Below are 14575 nucleotides of genomic sequence, written 5' to 3'. Positions count from 1 at the left end.
TTTCTCTGTAAAGAAAATGGAATAGAATATAAAATTTAGGCCAAAGGCCAACTGATGGAACCTATGAGATCACTCAGCGCTGAAAGAGAAATTAAGAGTAAACAAGTAAAAAATGGCTGAAGTTTCTTCGGCACAATTGAGCTTTCTGTACAGCAACTACAGCATATAACCAAGGCCACCAAAAATAGATCTACACTGTATGAGCCGCAGCCCATTAAACTTTGACCATGGCCTGGTGGTGGCCTATCCTATATAGTTGCCAGAACCATGATTATGGATAACTTTAACCTTAAATAAAATAAAAACTACTGAGGCTAGAGGGCTGCAATTTAGTATGCTTGATGATTTGAGGGTGGATGATCACCATATTCAATTTGCAGCCCTCTAGCCTCAGCAGTTAAGATCTGAGGGCAGACAGAAAAAAGTGCGGATGGACAGACAAAGCTGGCACAATAGTTTTCTTTTGCAGAAAACTAAAAAGTTTTAAAGGAGTAAAAGGAGGAAAACCTGCCATGCAGTTGCACTACGTAACAACCATTAGGAGAGGATGGTAAGATGGAAGAAAGAATATGAATGGAGGTACAGTAGAAGGAATGAGAGGGACTGCAGGTAAGGGCTGAAAGGATGCTACAAAGAACATTAATCAATCACAACAGTCCACTGTGAGAGGTACACTGATGGCACTAACCCCCTATGGGGCACTGCAAGGGGTGTTGCTATCTACTGAAACAGCCATCACCAATTCAAACAAAAGCATAAGGCAACCTAATGCAATTGTTTGCATATGAGCCTAAAAATTTTACATGAAAGCCAATAATACTGCCTAATTGAATGCTATACTTTTATTAGTTGTTAAAGTTATAATAAGACAACTTGGTAAAAAATAAAAAAAACATTTATTTTTTATTAGAAAAAATAAACTGATTTTTTAAATTGATACTAATCCAAGAAAACATGACATAAATCACATAAATATCTGATAATATCTGACATGTCCTAATTGTTATTCAAAGACACTGACATTAGGTTATCATGTTTATAGGCAAAGTTAATCCATACAGCAAGGAGAAACTGACTTCCCTGCAAACCACCTAACTCTACTTCTTTTCTTTCTATCTTTCAAATTTATGCTTAACACTCTCAAAGACATTATCCAAATAATTGCATGCTCCTCTTGATGGATGAGGGTGCACATAAAGAATAACTTCCAAGCTGAAGACTATCCATAATTTCACACTGATGACACTCATAACCTGAAAAGGGAAATTAAAATCATTAACATTCCCACTGAAGCATTCAAAATACTACTCTATTCATTAAAAAATTAAATTCATAATTACATATACCATGCATAGTCTAATTTCTGAGTCATTCCATATATATTTGGAGCTTTTCATGAGAGGGCCTGAAATGTAAATGACCAAAATGACTGTCAGGAATCAAAGATACAAAACTCTCATATTTATTGATGTATACATCGACAGATAGGATTCCAATTTCCCTCCACAAATAATTGCATTCCTTTACTGTCTGCACAACAGAGGTGAGAGGAGGCATTCCACGTAAGAAAGCTATACATGTTTATCTGCATTAGTCATGGAAACAATTACGTTCATAAAAGTGACTAAAATCACATTTTTACGTACTCCAAATACCTTCTGAGCTCATCAGCTGTCATTTCACCTAACAACTCACACTATGAGATCTGATTCATTCTTACTATGTAGTGTTATACTGTTATACTGTACCTAACCATGAAGTCAGAGACCAAGTCTGTTGACAATGTTCAACAGATAACATAGCTAACTGGAGACTTGCATATTGGCATTGAAGTATGACATTATCCTCATAGTTAAGGAAGTATGACAATATTATGATGGCACTAAATTTCCATCAACCTACCTGAAGCTAATGGCCCTTCATCAGTCAAAAAGAGAAAAGCAGTAGCTGCCACCTCTAGCATCCTACATTGAAGCTGAGCAACATATATATTGGATTCAATTTTACAAACACAACCAAATTCAAGCACAATAGCCTATATGACAGCAGAATTTTACCTGACTCAGACTTGTAAGACATAGAGGCAATTTTCCTAACACAAAACGAAAAAATGCACTTAGTACTGTAATTCTTGATTAGGGAGCATTAATGGTGACAAAAATTCTGGAACAGCTGGGTATACATGGTACAAGTTTTTACAGATAAATGGGGTGCATTCTTTTGGGCAGAAAAAGGGTGTCTTATTGCTCACAGTCAGCAAAAGGGGCTGTAATATTGTTCTCTTTATCAGGAATGGGTTCCCTTATCACAAAGCTGGTGGCATAGAATAAACCTACTGGTGTATATCACGTCATTTTACCTGATATGCCATGCAATTCACTAATGCATCTCAATAATACAAATATCCAAAGGAAAACGTTCTAAAGGTACTGTGATTGAAATAATTTTTTCCTTGAAGGCTTCTTGGTTTTTGATAGCCATCAGAGTTACTGAACAAGCCCTCAGATTTCAGAGGAATTTTAAGCTGCCCACTCTTTTAACACTACCTAGAAAGTGCTGTACAGTACTACATATCTCTAATACTTTAGGATAGAATATCCCCTCCTTTCATAAGTAGAAATTGTCTGGAAAAGTTACAGGGATTGCTGGGCAGCTCCAGTCACAAATTTACAGTGTCTGTCTAGAGGCTGTAATGAAACTGACTGAAAGAAGTTAACAATAGGTCGATTATCTGAGCATGACATTTAACCTTTTAACTGTCATTTTGGCAATTTTGCTCTTAAATTCATCATCAAGTCAAATCAGCAACACACTTCGGCTGTGGACGCTCATTCAAAAATATTTCTATTAGATTTACAGTAGAAGTTCCAAAAGTAAAAGTTCATAAAGTCCATAAAAGAGCAAGATGTATGTAAGACTACCTCCTAATGCCTTGTATTCTCTTGCTGTAAATTAGAGGGTCTGTTGGCATTAATCATATATAGCCTATCTATGTGTTGTAAAGCACTAATATTTTGCAATCTGATACTACAGTCTGGAAAGTACAGTTTAGGGTAAATGTTAACTCCAGAACAGTTTGTTAGGCTTCACAACAAGAGAGTTAGCATTATTTTATTTTCTGAATTTCCTGAAATGTCTTCATTGGCTGAGACACCAATTAATTACTTCGGAAACATCACTTTCCTCTTGGTGTGATGATTACAATGTTATTTAAAACACTTTCCTCTTGGTGTGATGATTACAATGCTATTTAAAAGTAAACACTAGCAGAAAAATCATAAAGAAAAACCACAGGTTAGATCCTTTCTGGCACTCAAAAGTAGCAACCAGTAGCTGTCGGAATCTCCAGATCCAAATTTCAACCAGACATATTCTTTCTCCTGTGAAAATTCTTAATTTTTACATGTTAATCCTAAGAGGAGACAAATTGGGGTAACTGAACCATGGAGGTCTACTGAGTATTATCCAAAATGAAATAGATGTGAACAAGGATGGAGAATAGCAACCACAGTGGACAAAACTAGGCTAATCACATCCATAAAATCAACTCATATTGGAAAGAGACTGGCACTGAAGAAGTATATATTTTATACAAAAGAAGCAAGAAGGAAAAAGGCATAAAAACTCACACAAAATTCCCTCACTGCTCCAGCAGGATTATTCATCTTTTTGAAATATACATATGATTGCCAACTTTGAACCAACAAATTGGACTCAGTATGGAAATGCTTACGTAACTGTACAAACACACACTCACACTACGTTATTATACTGTATGTATAGAATATGAAATTCTACCCCTGGTACATGAAAAAATCTGTGAGAGCATAAAATACACCATTTTTTCTGGATTGGGGTCCCGTGTCACCCGGTGAAATAGTCCATTCAGCACTTATTTCTAGGTAATTCCTCGCGGACTGTACACAAGGCAATACTAGCCGCATTCCATGTTAGCACCCACCCCACTAGAATGATGTTTACCATGGGAGGGAGAGAATGAAAAACAGGGTGGGTCACGGGACACGGGCCCTCCCAGAAATAGATTTTTCCTTTGTCAAAATCCTTTTTCTGGATTGGGGTCCCGTGTCACCCGGTGAAATAATAACAGAGAAATAAATATCATTCTTATGCTATTAAAGACAATGAACTGCTTGTAAGGGAATAATTGAGGCAGTGAAGGGGAAAGTGACTAAGAATCAGAAAGGGAACCAGAGAGGGAAAAAGTTCCTTGCAGGAATTTAAGAGCTGCTAAAGATTTCAAATAGAGACGTTGAAAACTAGGGGAGAATTCCACCCTGAACATTTGGTAAGGTCCCCGAAATTCATGTAATGAAAATAACTAATGTAAGTGGCCACTGCTCTAATATCATGAGTTTGGAATTGAACCTGAATAGGCTTGTATTAAGAAAATACAAAACTTGCTGCCTAATAGCAGACACAATGACAGTACGTACCCCCTTTTCTAATAAAGAGAGGGCCTGACAAAATTGCGAGGTCCTGTCTAAATAAGCCTGTAAGGAATAAACTGGGCACAGAGACAGACCTTGTGAAAGGGGAGTACTTTCCAAGGTGACCACCGAAAATGAGGACCTTCAACTTTAGCTAGAAAGTTAGGGTGAGGAATTCGCAACACTACCCCTGATGTGGGGAAACCAAAATGGTTGGTTCCGCTAGACAGGGCAGACAGTACAGGAATACTAGCACTAGAAGCTAAGCTGATTAAGATTAGGGTCTTCCCCAACAAGGAAAGGTAAGAACAAGATGATTGTTGGTTACCGAAGCTAACTCGATACATTACTCAAAGACCAGGAAACCGAATGTGGACGGAGTACTGGTCTCAGACGAACACAGGCCTTAGGGTTGAAAGTTAAGGCCTGTGAGTCTGATTTCAACAAAACACTTTCCTCGGGGCGATGCGGCTGCATCATTACTGTAGCTTCAGAAACTATGTGAAGAGTGCTAGTTACTTAACTGCAGAACCATACTGCAGCAGAGTAGAATCCCTTGTCTGATTCTAGGAAGACAGTAATAACAGGACCAATACCAGTTTCCCCCTAAACTGTAAATTTCACAAAGACCACAAAGCCAGGGCACCAGAACTTTGAGGAGGCTGACACAGGCTGAGTTTATACCACTCGTGGCAGTTTTGGGTCGTAGATTTGGAGCACCAAGGTTTCAACCCCAGAAGGAGTGGAAACCAACTGGCTTCCGGCCCGTTGGGAGTTACTAGACCTACTCAACCTTTGAATGTTCTGAACTTGTGAAGGACTTAAATAACAGGTTCACCGGGGGAACAGATAAACTAACTTCCACCCGTTCAAACCTAACGACACTGTGTCCGTGGAGAGAGCTAGAGGGTCCAGGTTTGGGGGCCACACAACAAGATAGTTTGTGGCTGAATTGGGTTGCAAACAGACCAACTCCTAGGTCCGGAAATAGATTGCAAAACTACCTGAATGACGCTCCGTCTAAGGACTATTCCGACACCAGGGGGGAGGCCCTGGATAGGGAGACTGTAGCGACCTTTTGGACCCCTACGAGAAGGGTGGCAGACAGATGCCACTTGTGTCTGTTTGCTATGGAGAAGATTGAACCATAACCTGATTGATTCGATTCGACTTCGAACCCACTTGTTTACGCAGCGCACTACTGCTGCGTTGTTCAGAACCAGCCTTAAATGAATCCTCCTGGGAGGAAGAAGTTTTCCCAAGGGCAGGAAGACTGCCACAGCCCCCCAAAGCATTGATATGGAACTGCCGGAACGCGGCCGACTAAGTTCCATGTACTTCATGGAGCTAAAAATATACACCCCACCCGCTCAGAGAGGTGACGGTGTGGAATACTGAGGCCGGAGGGGGAAGCTGAAGAGGAACTGGCTTCGATAAGCTCTTGACTGTTGCCCAAGGCCGGAGGCCCTTGTTCAAATAGGAGGAACCAGGGAGACACGTCCCTGACTCTGCCATACCCCGTTTATAAACTCCAGCTTTGACTTCAGAAGGAGAACCGTCACTGAAGCAAACTGAAGAGAGCCCAAGACCTTTTCTTGGGCACGGCGAGAGGTACGCTTGTGTTGATGAAATGCCTGGTTGCCCTTGCTACCTCTTTCCGCTTCCACTGGATTCACAACCACTGAAGGCTACCCTCCGGAATCAGGCGGGATTCCTTCCTGTGTACTTGGAAGCCCAGAGACTCCAGAAAGCCGATTATAATGGCCGGCACTCTCCGGCAATCCTCGACGCTGGATGCCCAAATGAGCCAGGCGACTAGATATGCGGGTAGCATAACCTTCTAATACCCGAGCTGTTGAACTACGGTATCGTTCAAACTGGCGAAGATTCTGAGGCTGCATTGAGGAGGGCATGATTAATCAAAAAAAATCAAAATATAAAAATTCAAGATATGATAATCAAAAATAATTAAGAATTTAAATTTATAATATATATTATAATATTAATATATTTAATATAATATATACAAATATTCTAAAAATAAATTAATCGTAAGTTGTTGAAGAAGAACCTTGCGGGGATGCCATAATAGCGCAACAAAGGCACAAAATAAGGAGCACAACGAAATCGCGTGCTAAAATGGAATGCGGCTAGTATTGCCTTCTGTACAGTCCGCGAGTAGTGCATGGGCTTGTATCGGCACCTCTCTCGTTGGGACTTTTGACATTGGGAATCTTTATATGGCAGGTCCCGTGATTGTGACAATCTCACCCTTTACCATACACGACTCCATTTCTTGGAGCTCGCTCTGGGGGTAGTAACCCCAGCTTTACATTTAGCTTTTCTCTGGTATCTAGCAACGGAATTACCTAGAAATAAGTGCTGAATGGACTATTTAACCGGGTGACACGGGCCCCTCCCCAGAAATAGATTTTTCCTTTGTCAAAATCCTTTTTTCCCTATCTAAGAGTAAGGCATCTCCAAACACAAGTACTCTACTATTTCATGAGGACAAACACTATGAATGTCCTAGTCCTATTTGTATATAAGTCTGGGACACATATCGCATTTAGTTGAATATACGGAAAAGGTACAGCACATGATTAATTCAATCGGTGTCTGTAACGGCAATTCTTAATTTCATTTAGGGATGAAAAGCAACCTACAGTAAACACAATCAAACAATTAATCAAACATAATGTCACTGCAGAATTCTACAATTCTGCTGGAAACTGATTCATTAGTGCTGCTTGTAATCTGGTATGAACACACTGGAAATATACGTATGGAGCTTAAACACATGCCAAACCCTTAAAAAAGACATATATATTATATGATGAGGCAACAGCCTACTGATAAATGTGTCTTTAATGTCATGTTACATACCTCTTCCATTTCTATTCCTCTGAAAAAACCATCTTTACTGAAGGTCTTCAGCGCTTGCAAGTACTGACCAACAGTTCTTTTCAATCTACTGTGACTATCTGCCAAAACATGTCCTGCTTACATTTTATTTTCAACTTTTATACTCTCAGCTGACCTGGCGTCCAAGTAAAAACATTCTGGGTATATATTTCTCTCCACTGTTACTATGAATTAACCTGGACCTAACAGGGTCTTTTGAGAGTTTATCAATGTACTTCTGTAAAAAAAAACACAATCAACAGTAGTCATATACCTCTGAATTTTAGAAATTAGCATGAAATTATGTGGCAAAAGTAATATTAACAATCTATAAGCACAATCATGTCATGTAACATACGTAGCTCCATGGTGTGAATCATACACAACAGTGGACCATAATAATACAAAATAATTTTGAAAACATTGCAATTTAGTCGTCTCACTTACAGAATACAGTTCAGGGGAATTCATAATGCATATCTCCTCAAATACAAGCCACTGCAGGACTATGTATCATGACTATGCTTCTGGAGCATTAACTTAATTTTTTTTACTCTTAAAGTCTGAAAAAAACAGTAAAAAAACAAAAAAAAAAATTTTAACATGCTTTTATTAAGTATACCTTAGTTTTACCAGACCACTGAGCTGATTAACAGCTCTCCTAGGGCTGGCCCGAAGGATTAGACTTATTTTACGTGGCTAAGAACCAATTGGTTGCTTAGCAACAGGACCTACAGCTTATTGTGGAATCCGAACCACATTATAGCGAGAAATGAATTTCTATCACCAGAAATAAATTCCTCTAACTCTTCATCAGCTGGCCGGGGAATTGAACTCCGGCCCATCGAGTGACAATCCGCAGCTCTACCGGCTCACCCAACAAAGAGCTTCATGCTTTTAGTAAAATGCACTAAAAAGTAAATAATAATTTTTTTGAGACACACCAGGATTTTCTTACAATCAATCATGTCTACAAAAATAAAAACGTGGGAGCCAAACATGGAAGGAAATGCTACAAGAAAAGAAATATATTTCTTTATTTCTTGTAGCATTTCCTTCCATGTTTGGCACCCACACTTTTATTTTTGTAGACATGATTAATCTTAAAAAATCCTAGTGAGTCTCAAAAAATTATTACAGTATTTACTTTTTAGTTCATTTTAATAAAAGAGAGTTTAAAATTTTTTAATATTTTTTTATTCTATACTTTTTAGTTTTGAGAGAAATTGTAACTGATTTATGATTGTAACTAAAAAAATTTAACATGGTATCCTGACGAGCCAAAGATTTGAAAAATCCATATTGTTAACTTTTTCTACCGAGTCAAAGGTATGAAAAATCTGAAGAGTTTCATACAAATCCTGAGATCCTGGAAGAGGTCAGTGTAGGGTCACTAGAGGTCACAGATCATGTAAGGTTGTATTGGCACCAAACTGAGTTATAAGTTTTGACCCAAACAGACAGATAGACAGACACAGAAGTCAAGTTAAATAAAAGCATGTAACAACACCAAGTACAGTAGAACCCCGGTCCTCGACCATACCAGAACTTGACGTAATCAGATTCTGGCACGAAATGTCGAATAAATTTTGCTTCGGAGCTCGAACAACAAACCGGAATCCGACCCGATGAATCATTGATGTTTGTAAACAAAAGTGTTTTGGTCAGCCACCGCTATTTGGTGTTGTTAGTGGCATTCTTCCCACGCGTATTTAAAAGTGTGTAAAGCCCACACACGCTGCTGCTGTTGTTTATGTAATTAGTACTGCTATACGCCACCAGGATGGCGCTTTGATTTGTTTACATCCACTCATGCCACAAGCTGCCAAGTGCCGTATAACTTAGGGAATTTTTCTTAATGTTACGATAGCAGACATACAATAATTCAGCTTATTTTTAATATTGTATTATTAATTTACTGTAATAATCAGGCTTGTTTTTCAATATATTATTATTAACAACAGTACATTCTGGTAGTGCCTACAGGTTACCTAGCCTAGCCTATGGAGCTGGGTCTACCATCGGTAATGCGGCCGCATTGGTCGTAGGCCAATTTTTTTTATACAGTATGCATTTAAAAATGTAAAAAGTGCTTCTAATACGGTAAGTTATTTAACTCTGAACTTATTTAATTGTAATTTGTATTGTATAAAAAGGCAAGGTTGGGGTAATGACTGGTGGTCAGGAATGGATCAATCCATTTTCAGTTATTTCTTATGAAAGAAATTGATTCGGAATTCGAATAAATCGAACCTCGACGCTTCTTCTGGAACCGATTAGTGTTGAGGATCGGGGCTCAACTGTACATAACATATCAAACAACTGCTATGAATAAAAAGAGCATATAAGAACTAGTGCTTTAAGTATGATGAAACACCCAGTCTACGAAAAAAAAATTTATTTAAGAGCATGTATACAAACATGGCTAACATATATGCTCAGGCAAACACTTGAGTAGAGCAGTTTATTGCGATAGCCATAGTTTAAGAGGTCTAATGCTTACAATAAATAAAAATTTATTCTATTTTCAGAGGGATATCTAAATTTAAGCTATAAATTTGAATATTTTAAATAATTTCTGTCAAAGGAATCCGTATTTTCACATTTACAACGTAATTTACAAGGCCAATTGTATCCACATACTGGTGAGCTGCAACAAACGCAATTATAGTGGAATCCATTGATCAGATATCTAATACATATAGAAGAAAGAACAATCATGCTGGGGTTCACAGCTTAATACTACACATACTGTAGGTTGGCATAAAAATAAAAGGTAACATTATCTCCTACAAACCTAAGTTGTAGACCTTAAAGATCAGCCTAACTGTTCTTAAAGGCTCAGCAATTATGCTATTACATACTCCATTTACATTGCATTTTTATAGCTCCAGAGGCCTAAATCAGAATCAATTAGGGATGGAATATGAAATTTGGGCCAAAGGCCAACAGCTGGGACCTATGAGATCACTCAGCGCTAGAAGGGACACGGCGGAAGGTTTGAATCTTGTAACAGGAAGAAAACCTCATATTTGCACTTTGAAATAACTGTTAGGAGGGTGGGAAGCAAGATGGAACAAAAAGAACATGAACAGAGGCACAGGTAAAGAAACGAAAGGAGTCACAGCTAGGGACTGAAGGAACACTGCAAAGAACCTTATGCAATACCTACACTGTACCACGCGAGGTGCACCGACACTAAATCCTACAGGAAATTAAAGAAATGTGGCCTGGCCACATACGCATACCTTAAAACGTTTGATCACTCACAAATCAAATAGACCTGTATGCCTATCCTATCAACTCCTGAGGTCAGGGAAAGGCCTCTGATAGCCTATGCAAGGTTAGTCTAAGTCTGGGTGAAGTAAGGTCAAGCTAGCCTTAGCTAGTCAGGCATTTGGCAAAATATGCTGTTATATATCGTTAAACTCAGTTACTGGAACTAAAAATGAGGGGTCAGAACTGCTAGGCTATAGGCATCTGTAGCCATCATTTTAGAAGAATGTGATCTAACCAGATTTGCATAAGCCTTGACTTTACCTAACCTCAGATGCTGTGCATTATCTGGCCAGTAGGAGGCTTCGCCAACTGCTTCCTGGACCCACTCCAAAGTAAGTCGTGACCACCCACTCTACATTCTATCCCCAAAGATGGGCTAGGGCTGTTATAGGCTTAGTGTGCATTTCAAAAGGAATACAACCTAACCAGACTTGCTTTAACCTACCCTAACCTTGGAAACCATAACCTAACCTGGCCGGGAGGGGTTTGCTGCCTTTTTCATACGTAAGTCATGATCTAACCAGACTAACCCTGATGCAAACGAACCTCTGCAGCCGTACCCTAACCTAGCTGGTGGGGGTCTAGAAGACTTTGGCCCTTGGACCCCAAGAAGTCGGGAGCTCCCACTTTTCTGCTTTTTACCCGTAAAAGCGATTTGTGCGGCCTATCCTACTTGGCCTAAATGACAACCCTTCATGTCGAGGGAGGGGTCACGACTTACCGGGGACAGGGGTTTCCGCGGGAGGAGGAACGTCGCCCGACACTCCCAAACAGGTTACGCAATAGAGTACGAGGTCAAGTAGGTTAAGTTATGGTTAGGTTATATTCCCTATGAAAAGCCCACTGCAGAAAGGCCTACAGCAGTAGTTCCTCCCCCTTATACTTTGCATTCGCTCCCCGTAGGCTTTAACAGGGCAAGTCAGCATAGCCTAGGCCTAAGCGATTTAACCGCAAAATAGGGCCACAACATTTCCCAAAATATAGCCTACGTCACTTCGAACTATCCAGAAATCTTAAAAAACAATGCCATTATGGATCTTAGCCTAAGTGTTAAGTGTTACTTAAATTCGCATCTTTAACGTCGTAAGTAGCTGTCATAATACTAATAGCAGTAGTAGTTACTAAATGGGATGGATTACCACCTCAGTAACGGCACCTCTTGAATACCTAACGTGTAGAGATACTCCTCGAGATATGAAGCTATTTTGTTTTTTATGTTTTTCTTTTATTTAATATTTTAGCATTATGTATAGATACAGTATATATATGTATATATATATTGCGTACACACATATATGTATGTATGTTTATGTGTTTGTGCGTGTGTTTATGTGTGGGTTATGTCTGTGTGGAGAGAGAGAGGGAGAAAGAGAGAATAAGATTATAATTTGCTGTTAAGTGCAGTCACAAATAAAGACTGGAGTCTAAAATAATTTCAAATATTTTCAGACATTTTGAATGATTAAATGCAGTGATACCCACAAAGCAAGCAGGACTAATAATTAATGTATTTCTAGTAATGGAGAGAAAATAACTGCTATTGAGGTTTGTGTCTAGGGAATACAAGCCCATGTTGATTCAATTACAGGGTCTTTTTCAAGTAACTAGATAGAAAAGATAGAAATGAAGGAATTATAGAAAATATGACAAAACTAAAAAAAAATGTCACGCATCGTAATTAACATACCACTATAATTGCAAAGGAAAAGCAGTATTTAAATAATTGTTCTTCAACATAAAGTCTTGAGGTCTTAGTATATGATTATCTTTAATTAAGATGGTCTCATTACCAAGAACAGGCTATATATATATATATATATATATATATATATATATATATATATATATATATATATATATATGTGTGTGTGTGTGTGTGTGTGTGTGTGTGTGTGTGTGTGTGTGTTTGTGTAATTGTAATAGCCACAGCGCCCTCTTAACTTCTCGTGTTCTTCGCCCTTTTTTGGATATGCTTGTCACTACAAAGCCTTAAGACCCAAGTGCAAGGAATATGACGAAATTACGATGTTCGGTAGGGGGAAATGAACCTGGGTCGAATTTTCCTGAGATGTAACCAAGTACCAGGACCTTTCTCTGAAAAGATATGTGACACAATATCTTAAAAACTAACCATAGAAATTTCTTGAAAATAATATTATGTTTCCCCCCACCCAAATCACTCCAGAGCAGTGGTTCCCAAACTGGGGGGGTGCGCCCCACTAGGGGGGCGTGAGGACGATACAAGGGGGGCCTGAAGTCATCTGCTCGAAATTACTTGTTTAATAGAATAATAAAATCATTAAAAGAACAAATATCTATCCTTACATACATGCAAAGTATAATTATAGCAGTCACTCCAACCCGTTTTCTATTAAGCTAGTTCTCTTTACACGTTTTGGACACGTCACTGAATTTGGCAATAAAAGTGGTGAATTTTGTAAAGAATAGTTCTTTGAATTCTAGGCTTTTCGCAGCTCTTTGCTCAGATCTGGCACTGATTACAAGACTCTCCTGTATCACACCGAAGTCCGCTGGCTTTCCAAGGGAAACATGCTGAGTCGTCTTTACGAGCTCAAGGATGAAGTGGAAATTTTCTTGCAGAAGGAGAAACAAGACAAACTGTATAATGCATTCAGTGAGGAAGACTTTCAGCTCTCACCAGCATACCTTGTGGACTTTTTTGAGGCTATCAACAACCTCAATTTGAAGTTACAAGGAAGAAACACAAACATCATTGCACACTCTGATGTAATCAGAGCTTTCACCGAAAAAAATTCATCTTTGGAAAAGAAAAGTACAAGTTGGGAACTTTTCATCGTTCTCACATCTGAATGAGCTCTTGTCTGAGAAGAGAAAAATTGAGCAGTATGACGTGACAAAAGAGGTTTTATCACATCTGGATTCCCTTGCTGAGGAATTTATACACTATTTTCCACATGTCTCAATGGAGAATTCTCTTTGGCCATTGGTGCAGAATCCATTTAACACTGATGTGGAGTTGCTACTGGAATCACTGCAAGAGGAAGCCATCGATTTGAAATGTGACTCGAGCGCGAAAAGGGGCTTTGAAACAATGAAGTTAGAAGAGTTTTGGGTGAAATATCTCCCCATGTACCCAAAAGTAGGCGAAGAAGCACTTCGTGTGATTCTTCCCTTTTCTTCTACTTATCTTTGTGAAGCAGGATTTTCAGCTCTTTTTGTTCTGAAAACAAAACAGCGCAACCGACTTGATGTAGGAAATGACTTGAGTTGTGCGCTGTCATCCTTCAATCCTAGAATTTCTGATCTTGTGAGGAAGAAGCAGCAGCATCCATCTCACTAAATTTGACCAGAAATTGTGCCTTAGTCTCATAAGTATTTCCAAATATTATATGCCATGTTTTCAAATTATCTATTCTTAAAATTGCAACTCAATTTTGCCAATTTGCTAATGTTCAAACTTTTTTTCGCTCACTTTGAACCAAATGTTTCGTTTTTAGTTACTGGAATGTACTATTATTTGTTTGAATGGCTTTCATTATTAAAATGTAATACAAACAGAAATCTGTTTTCCTGTACAATGCTAAGAAATAAATGTAAGAATCATTTCATATAAAAAAAAAAGAGAGGAGTCGGGGCGTACGGGTCTACTGGAAGCAAAGATAGTTTGGGAACTACTGCTCTAGAGGGACTGCCTAACCTAACCTAACCTAGGGGCATGGCAAAAAAACCGGGGCTGGTGCAATACAAGCATACATCTCAAGAATATGCACCTGGGTCCCATAATCAGAACAAGGGACCCAGGTTCGTTACCCGCTACTGGACATCACAATTTCTTCATATCTCTTGCACTTGGATCTTAAGCACAAAGAATTCAAGAAGTTAAGGGGCATTGTGGCTATTACATACATATGTATCTGGTAAAGACTGACCAGTATTTGCTGAATACAAAGATTTTGCAACTG

General features: G+C 38.8%; 1 protein-coding gene and 1 long non-coding RNA gene across 2 annotated transcripts; one reads left to right on the top strand and one right to left on the bottom strand.

Moving 5' to 3' along the window:
* Window positions 1-827: 827 nt before the first annotated feature.
* On the bottom strand, window positions 828-11344 carry LOC136843701 (uncharacterized). Its single transcript, XR_010854651.1, has 2 exons — window positions 7335-11344; window positions 828-1253 (listed from the first exon to the last, which is right to left on the bottom strand). It is a non-coding gene; the product is annotated as an uncharacterized lncRNA (long non-coding RNA).
* A 2231-nt stretch (window positions 11345-13575) lies between these two features.
* Window positions 13576-13953, top strand: LOC136844039 (protein FAM200C-like). Its single transcript, XM_067113054.1, has one exon. The coding sequence runs from the start codon at window positions 13576-13578 to the stop codon at window positions 13951-13953; it is 378 nt and encodes a 125-aa protein (XP_066969155.1).
* Window positions 13954-14575: the final 622 nt, after the last annotated feature.

This window comes from Macrobrachium rosenbergii, chromosome 12 (assembly GCF_040412425.1).
Source record: "Macrobrachium rosenbergii isolate ZJJX-2024 chromosome 12, ASM4041242v1, whole genome shotgun sequence".
NCBI lineage: Eukaryota > Metazoa > Arthropoda > Malacostraca > Decapoda > Palaemonidae > Macrobrachium > Macrobrachium rosenbergii.
The sequence above is the reverse complement of the archived record's forward strand: the minus strand, read 5'-3'. Positions and strand labels throughout refer to the sequence as shown.

Coding starts and splice junctions, on each gene's coding strand:
- LOC136844039 (XM_067113054.1), top strand. CDS start 13,576: ATGGAGAATTCTCTTTGGCCATTGGTGCAGAATCCATTTAACACTGAT.